The 8,690-nt window shown below is 48.4% G+C and overlaps 1 protein-coding gene across 1 annotated transcript; it reads left to right on the top strand.

Moving 5' to 3' along the window:
• The first annotated feature begins 3,513 nt into the window (after positions 1 to 3,513).
• SIX6 (SIX homeobox 6) lies at positions 3,514 to 7,199 on the top strand. Its single transcript, XM_012435631.2, has 2 exons — positions 3,514 to 4,330; positions 5,438 to 7,199. The coding sequence occupies exons 1-2, from the start codon at positions 3,759 to 3,761 to the stop codon at positions 5,604 to 5,606; spliced, it is 741 nt and encodes a 246-aa protein (XP_012291054.1). The 5' UTR covers positions 3,514 to 3,758; the 3' UTR covers positions 5,607 to 7,199.
• The last annotated feature ends 1,491 nt before the right edge of the window (positions 7,200 to 8,690 follow it).

Here is an 8,690-nt window from a genome sequence, read left to right on the forward strand (position 1 = left end):
AGATGCACGACAAATGTCTTCATCAAGGAATTCAGTCTTAAAATCTCTGATAATGTGAAATTGTGTGAGAAAGAAAACAAAAACACATCATTTAAAAAAGACATCCAACTTAGGAAAAGTCAAAGAAAAGGTTAGATAAGATTGGAACCCAGAGGTAAGAAAGTATTGACTTCCAAGCACTGCGCTTCTCTGGCAAATGTGAGCTACCGGTCAGCAGGGTGTAACTAAGATTCCACCTGTCCTCTACTGAGAGGAAAATCAGTAGGGGCAGAGCGAGGAGTGAGAACCCCATATGTGCAGAAGCCCCACACTGAACTCCGGATATTTCTGACATGAGCCTGAGAATTCCCTGGGGGCACTTTGCTTAAATCCAGCACGGAACAGTTAGATACCGAACCTGTCCTTGGACAGCATCTTCTACATGTTTATTTTCCTCCGTATTTGCCCCGTGAAATACAACTCTAGAGAAAGCTGAATAGACGCATCTACGGATTCCCAGCAAGAACCGAGCATTTGTCCAAGACCTCATATCCCAGTCTACTAGCTGCAAACCACAGGTAGAAAGTTGCAAAAACACCCGGACAGGCCCAAGGCCAAGGTCTGCCACTATACTTTCTCAATTTCATGGTAAAATGCAAAAGAAACATGAAATGTGGGATAAGAAGTGAGGGGTTGCCTGGAGGGTTGGCACAAAACTTCAAAACTGGTAAAAGAAAAAAATATTATACCTTTCCGTAACATTAAGAAAAGCCAACCCGAAGATACAGCTTTCGTCTGGCAAACCTGGGAGAAGTACACCTTAAGGGTGGAGTGAGGGTCACCGCCTTCCCCAAAATAGGGTTATTTCTAAGGAACCCCGTGAAGCTCCCTTCTTTCCCAGGGGGCTCGGCTCACACACTTCTTCCTATTTGTCCCTTCCTCTTGTGAAGCCGGTGAACAAATAAGTGATTCCAAGGTGCCCTGGCGCAGTCTATTTCCTTTGGGTTAATAAAATTAAGTCAAATCCCTTGCGATGGCGAAGATGGATCTCCTGGTAGTAGACCCCGACCTCCAGGCGCTTCTCAGTCCCTTCTTACCGAGCGACCAGACGCCGCTAGGACTGCCGCACGCAGCCCGCACCCTTCTCTGGCAGCTCCCGTGCGGCCAACTCAGACTCTCAGTTCCAGTTGCCTGCGACCTTCAGACACGCAAAAGCCAAAGTGCTCATCTAATTATTTGCAGAACTATTACCCAAGAAATGGGCCATATGATAAATATTCCCATTTCCTGGATGGGGCTCCTAGACTGTCAACTTGCTCACAAAGATTAAGGGTAAGAAACCAGCTCTCCCCGAATTGCCGCTTTCAAACTGTCCAGCAAGAAAGCGAGGGGGATGTGTGGGTCTCCTGGGGCATGGACAACCTCTCCCACCTCAGCATCTAGGCGCTGGGATTGGGGTTGGCTCTCGGCTCGCGGGCTGTAAAGTCTCCGCGGACCCTACCGCCTCTTCTGAGCGCTAAGGGTAAGCGCGAAGCAATTTCGAGAGCGATGGCCGACAGAGGAACCATCCCGAGAGGGAAAATAAACCTCTGCAAACTGGAGCAAGGGGATTTTTTTCCTTCCCTGGCCAGAAGCTCCGGGATCGCAGCCCTCCCGGGTCCAACTTCTTCCCTGCCTGGCCCCCCGAGGCCCTCATTTTCTGCACCGCGGATTCTCCTCCGCCTGAGTGTTCAGGGCCCTTGCATGCGATGTTTATTTCTAAAAAGTTGTCCTTCCGGCTGATTTGGAAGTCGCTCCAAGGGAAAGAAGGTTTATGCTTTGTCATTATCTTCATCGCCCTCTTTATTTTGCCCCTGCCCTGTCGTATTTCAAGAAAATGAGCTCTTAGAAAAGAAAGTCTCTCCTTTGAGGCGGTTGGCAACCACAGCAATGATGTAAATGGTTTCAGGGCTTTTTTTCTTCCCCTCTGCTATTTTTTTCGAGTGAACTGTGAAGATCTGTGAAAATAATATCAGGGTTTTCCGTCAGAACGAGCTTTGCCCTGCACTCAGGCGTGGCGTGATCTGACCCGACACCTCCAACCATCTGTGCTATCTATCTGCCTTCTGATTTACCAGATCTGTACAAGCCGCATACAAATTGTACTTGATACTAAAGAAAAGACAGTCGGGTCCAGTCCAGTTCGGCCGGTGAACATTCTCATCTGATTTCTGTCTAGGGATGAATCTCCCAAAAACAGTTTTCTTGGCGTTTTTGTAATACAGCCCCCTGCCAGTTATTTTCTTCAAACTAAACAAACTCCTACCACAGTCCCAGATGAGATCATGGTTTCTTTGACCCAGGCCTCAGAAAATGGTACGATATGGACTGTTAATTGGGAATCAATAAAAGTTGCCAATTCAAGCTACTAGCCCAAAGTCAGAGCTACGAAGCCACCCCTTTCTCTCTGCAGGAGGGGTCAGTGCCCAGCGGCTTAAGACGTGCTTTCTAGGCCCCTGCATTGTCGTGGATGCCTTCTGTATTGTATTTTTACTGAATTGCTTTTGTGCTAAAATGCCAAGGTTAGAGTTGTTATCCCCAACTCAAGAGTTACATGTTTTAACACAGAGTAGGGGCAAAATAAGCCTGCAAGGAAAGGAGTTAAGACGATATTTTTAAAAAGACCTCGGAAATAAGCTTTTAAGTTGCTGTCCTGACCCATCAATGACTTCTCAATCTAGATGTGCCTATACTGCACATTTGTTCAAGTCTATTAAACTGGGGGAGGGGAGAAAGTGTATTTACCCCCTTTTATTTGAGAAGCCCCTAGAGCCCACCTCTCTTTTCTCAAAGTGTTTGACTTCGTGGTCTGCATCTGAGTTGTCAAATGTGAGCATGTCCTTGTTTGCATTTAAAATTATTTTAGCGGGCGTTGAAGGGAGTGAGGCTAGAGTTCAAATTGACCTCTTCTACAGATCCCTGGTCCTGTTCCTGCTGCTCCAGATTTGCTTCCCACTCAGCTGCTTTGGCAACTGGAAAAGGGAAGAGGGAGGCATGCAGAAATGGGAACTTGGGGGGAAAAAAATGAGAACATCTCTCCCCTCCACCTGCTTCATGCTCCCCCCGCAAGGTTTGCTGTTTCGTTACAACTAAACTTGCAATTTCTCGGAGGATTTCAATTTGGCCCAGTCCTCTTTGTCCTCTGGAGACCTCTCGACCGAGACAACGCATCGCCCCAAAGTGAATTCCTGAATTCCTGTAGCATCACTGACTCTACGGTGGGAAAAAGGGAGGGAAGGGTAGAGCGGGGGAAGGAGGAGGAGTGAACGCTGCCGCACTCGCCTCTCTTTTTCTCCCAGCCACTCTCATGTCTTTTCAACCTCCAGGTTCTGCAAAATACTGAGGAAAGAAGTCCAGGGACTAACGGCGGGCGCTGTCGAGCGCTGGGAGGTGCTGAAATGGTCCCGGCGTGCAGGTCGAAGCTTTGATTGGCAGAGCCAGCCGGTGACTGACAGGGGGTCTCCATGGCGCCCGCGCCGCCAATCCGCCCACCCCAATAGCGGAGCCCGCTCGCTTGCCTGCGTGCCTGAGCCGAGCGGAGCCCGAACCCCGAGCCGCCGAGCCAGTACCTCCTCCAGTCGGGGTCGCTCGCTCCCGGCCGTTGCCCCACCGCCGCCACCGGGTCGCGTGTCCCTGCTGCCCCAATCCGCCTCATCAAAAAGAGCCTGGCGCACTCAGCCAGGCCCGCGGGCATCTGCTGCGTGTCCCTCTCCGGGCTCAGTGCCACCGGCGCTGCCTCGATGTTCCAGTTGCCCATCTTGAATTTCAGCCCCCAGCAAGTGGCGGGGGTATGCGAGACCCTGGAGGAGAGCGGCGATGTGGAGCGCCTGGGTCGCTTCCTCTGGTCGCTGCCTGTGGCCCCTGCGGCCTGCGAGGCCCTCAACAAGAATGAGTCGGTGCTGCGCGCGCGAGCCATCGTGGCCTTTCACGGTGGCAACTACCGCGAGCTCTACCATATCCTGGAAAACCACAAGTTTACCAAGGAGTCGCACGCCAAGCTGCAGGCGCTGTGGCTTGAAGCACACTACCAGGAGGCTGAGAAGCTGCGCGGAAGGCCCCTGGGGCCAGTGGACAAGTACCGAGTAAGGAAGAAGTTCCCGCTGCCGCGCACCATTTGGGACGGCGAACAGAAGACACACTGCTTCAAGGAGCGCACGCGGCATCTGCTACGCGAGTGGTACCTGCAGGATCCATACCCTAACCCCAGCAAAAAGCGTGAGCTTGCCCAGGCAACTGGACTGACCCCCACGCAGGTGGGCAACTGGTTCAAAAACCGCCGACAAAGGGACCGAGCAGCTGCAGCCAAGAACAGGTCGGTACTTAGAGGCCTCCGCGCTTTGCGCTCACCGGGGACAAGGCGGGTGAGGCACCTCTGGCGCCCTTACCCAGTGCTTGGCGACTCCAATTCAGCTGGAGTTGGGAGCGAGGTCTGTCTTGGGTTATGAGCCCACTGCGTTCTAGGCTCCTGGCCGGGAGTTCCTTTTCCCGGCTCTGCTTCCCCACCCTCTCTCTTTCTCCGCGCCTCAGGGCAGCTGCAGCAGCTGGTCCCAGTCACCAAACCAAGGCTTCGTTGGGACGGAGAAGGGAAGAGAAATAAAAATTAAAATCCCACAAACAATTAGGGACCCCAAGACCCAAAGCTAATTCTTGTCAGCCTGGGTACAGGCTCCTACTATTAAGCGAAGCCTGGCTTATTAGCAATGTGTCGGTTTCATGTTAACTATTATTTTCAAAGCCCAGGTACATCCCTCCCTAATGCTTTGAAAACAGTTTACAATGGACTCTTGGGAAATGGGAAGTCGAGTTTTCCTCTTCCCATGCGCTGCCACCCTTGTCTCAAAACAGCAAACTATTCGGTAGGCCGAGGCTTTTGATTCCCCGGAGTGTGGATCTCGATTAGCCAAACATTTTGGCCAAGAGCCCGGCCTCATTCCCCAGGCAGAAATGTTCCTTACAATCCTTTTTGCCTTTATGTCTGGCCGACCCTATCAAATACAATCGCGGAAGCACTGACTCAGGCTTGCGCCCCAGGCAGACGCACCATTAGAAAGGGTATCCCATGTCCCCAGGACCTATCTGTCCTTGTCACCCACGTTTATTTCTTGAGAGTCCTATAAATCTCCCAAAGGTGTACAACAAACGGGAAGGACTCTGCGAGCCCAGTATACCAAAGACCTGGGTGCTGGGGCGCTGAGAAAGGGCGCGAAGGATGGTGCACCACAACAGTAGGGACCCTCGGAGAGGCGGCCGCAGACTCCTGCCCGACCTCTGCCGCCTTGCCGGGAAATCCTCGCCTTAACTGCTCGGGTCTGAGGAAGAGCCTCTGGCCGCCGGGCTGGAGGGACTCAGGTGGTGGTGGGGACAGGCGACGGGCGGCTGTGTTACGAGCTGTGACCCGTGTTCCCTTTCTTCCCTGTAGACTCCAGCAGCAGGTCCTGTCACAGGGTTCCGGGCGGGCACTACGGGCGGAGGGCGAGGGAACGCCAGAGGTGCTGGGCGTCGCCGCCAGCCCGGCCGCCAGTCTATCCAGCAAGGCGGCCACTTCAGCCATCTCCATCACGTCCAGCGACAGCGAGTGCGACATCTGAGCTGCCCATCCAGGATGCTCAGAAACAGATTCCAGTGTAAAAACAAGAAAAACAAAATGAAAGAGAAAGAAAGGATGAGAGACCTGCAAATCAAGCGCCAGAGAAGCCAGGTGACCAGGGACCCGCGGATTCGGGTTGCCGTTTCCCGCCCCCAACTTCCCCGCAGCCGGCCTCGCTCCACTGGTGCCCTTGGGCCGCGACCACAGGAGCCCGCGGTGAGGCCTGATCCAGCACCACGTTCTCCTCGCTTTGCTTTTTCCTAAGGATTTTGCTGCAAACACGCCTTTGGAACCCGAACTGCAAGCTGAGCGCCTGCCCAGAGTCTCCCATGGGTATTTCACGTCGAAAGGACGCTGTTATATGTTTATAACTTTTGCTTTAAAGTTTTTTTTTAACAAGACATATATATGCTGTTTATTTACTTATTTAAGAGACTGCCAATGGTAGGTTTCTCTGTAGTTTGGGGAACTTGCTGTTTCTAAACATGCAGGCTGGTGCTGATGGGTTCTGTGTGGAGAAGCCAAACAATAAAACAACCTAGTAGGCAACCTTCTTAATTAAGGCAACTGCTCTCAGATTCCTTTTATCATTATTATTATTATTAAGATCATTCCCTTCACCTTCACCATGCGTGCAGGGACTCTTGAGTAAATGGTCTCCGGAAGGTCTTATCTATATATCTTTTGCCTTCTTTGGTGCTTCCTGGTATATGTTGTAAACAACCTATGGTAGGTCCATAACCACCTCCCACATCAAATTACATGTATGTGTATGTATGTATGCACCTATACAAACATATATGTATGCATGCATACACATGATATATTTAAGCCTAGAAATTGGCAACATGTGAGCATCCTCTGTAAAGCAACTCCCTGCATCCCCAGCACAGGTAATTACAGCTTGTTCACTTGACACTCATTTATATGAAGTATCAACAGCTTTCAGGAACAATTTAGGAAGCCAAACTCTGGGACTCGATAAGTGAGTCCTATTTTCTAAAAATGCAAAACTATCCAGACTCAGGCTCTGCAACAAAAAATGCTTTCTATCTCCTTCGAGGCCCCCTCCCATACAAAAGCAGCAGGCACCCATGATCATGCTAGAGTGAGCATATATTGCATTTAGGATTGAGCTTTTATTAAAATAAGACAAAAGATGATAGGAGAGGTTGTAAATAATTAGACTAACATCTTCTTGCTGCAGAATTGGGTTTTAACCAAATGAATGGTTTTTAACAAGAGAGATACTGAGATGGGGGAAAGGATGTAATAATGTCACATACTGAGGGTAAAACAAGGCTGTAGAAATAACTGGCATTTTAAAAACCTAATCTCCAAATTAAGCATGGAACAAGTCATCAAGGGCTTCATTGTCCTGGTAATGGCCTCAATTAAAATATAAAATATTTTTGGCATTTAATTTTTCCTTGTGCACATGCATGCGTGCACCTACATATGAACAAATGCATGCACATCTGACACAAAAACATCTACCATCTTTGCACTAAGAAAATAAATGCTAGCCAGAGTCTCTAATTTTGTTTCTAGTGAAACAGATTGCATATTATAAAATTTGACATTGATCTTTAAATCGCTTGAGCTGACTTCCCTCTTTACTGTCCCCATCCCCCAATTAGAATCTTTTCCATTTGCCTCTCTGTCCTTAGAAGACGTTCTTTGGATCAGAAGCCTGCTAACTTCTTTAAGCAGAAGTGCCAAAGTGCAAACCAAACAAAAATAAGTGAAGTCAAAAAGCAGCCAAATGGCAAGATAGACAATGGAAGCCCAGGACAAGAGTAAGGGTTGATTTTTGGTTTCTAAATCGCTTAAGTAGATTTAGCTCATTTGGGCTTTATAAATGTTGTCATTGTGTATGGTGGCCCTTATCCAGAGAATTCTTGAAAATCAAAACTCTCTTGCACAAGAGCTTTAGATGGAAGGAGTGGGTAAGTCTTCGTGATAAAACTGGTGTTCTTTCCAAAAGCAAGCAAAAGCTCTCCTGTGGGTCCTGAAAGGCTCTGATGGCAGAGCTTTCTCAATACTTAATTTTGTTTCCTGGAGCCCCGGGTAGTTCCTAGAATGCCAAAAAGGGGTTGGGCAGGAGTAGAGTAAGGCCAGGAAGCCACTCACTGTCAAGGTTATGCAAGTGCAGCAAGTGCAAGGCACCTGAGATTGATTGCCTCCTTAAATTTTGCACTCTTGCCTCCCTTGCCTCACCCGAGTCCTTAATCTGCCAAGGAGTAAGTAGCAACTGACATCCAGTCTTGTTCCTCAGCCTCACTCCACCCTAGCTATGGAGCTGTCTAGAACCCGAGTTTGGAGAAGTTTGCTGGTAAATTTTCTCTAACTTTGTGCTTCCAGGTCCAAGAGGGATGGGAAGGAACTAATTAGTGAAACGATGTAAAAGAATCTGAAGTTCTAAAAATCCCACTCCACCCACCAGTTCAAATGATGCCTAAAAGCAGAAGAAAATGTTCATTCTGCAGTGGCAAGACAATAGGGTAACTAAGGAACTAATCTTTCTCTTTACAAAATAATTTTTAAATGACAGTTTTTTGCTTGGAGAGAGAAGACCAAACGATGATGGAGGATTTTTTCTTCCTGCTTTGGCAAAAGCCTTTGAACTACATCTACCATGTACTTAAATTAACAAGCTGCCTACATTTTAAAATAGCTACTTTGTTTCAACAATATGGAGATTCATTGATCTAATTTCACTTTAGAATCTTATGGGGGTGACACATTATTGTAACATTTTTAAAAAATGTTTATCTGTAACCTGATTGCACCTAATTGCCTCTGTGAATAACCAATTCTTTGGTAACCACGTGTTGAAAATTAGTCCAGATCTTCACAGAGATTTATTTTATTCTAATCGCTCAAATCTTCCCAAGGGCATTTGAAGGGTTTCTTTTTAAGTCTTTTTTTCCATATCAGCTTCATCCTGGTCTTTAGGGTTTGGGAGGGGCGGGGAAGGGAATCCAGGTAGCAGCAAAGGCTGAAGGTTTCTGAATTCGGCAAAATCTCTATATGATTGGTTTCTTTCCTTTATTTTCTTGCAATTCTTCTGTCACAATTTCCC

The sequence above is a fragment of the Aotus nancymaae genome, unplaced genomic scaffold, assembly GCF_030222135.1.
Source record: "Aotus nancymaae isolate 86718 unplaced genomic scaffold, 86718_ANA_hifiasm-v0.15.2.pri h1tg000011l, whole genome shotgun sequence".
NCBI classification, from domain to species: Eukaryota; Metazoa; Chordata; class Mammalia; order Primates; family Aotidae; genus Aotus; species Aotus nancymaae.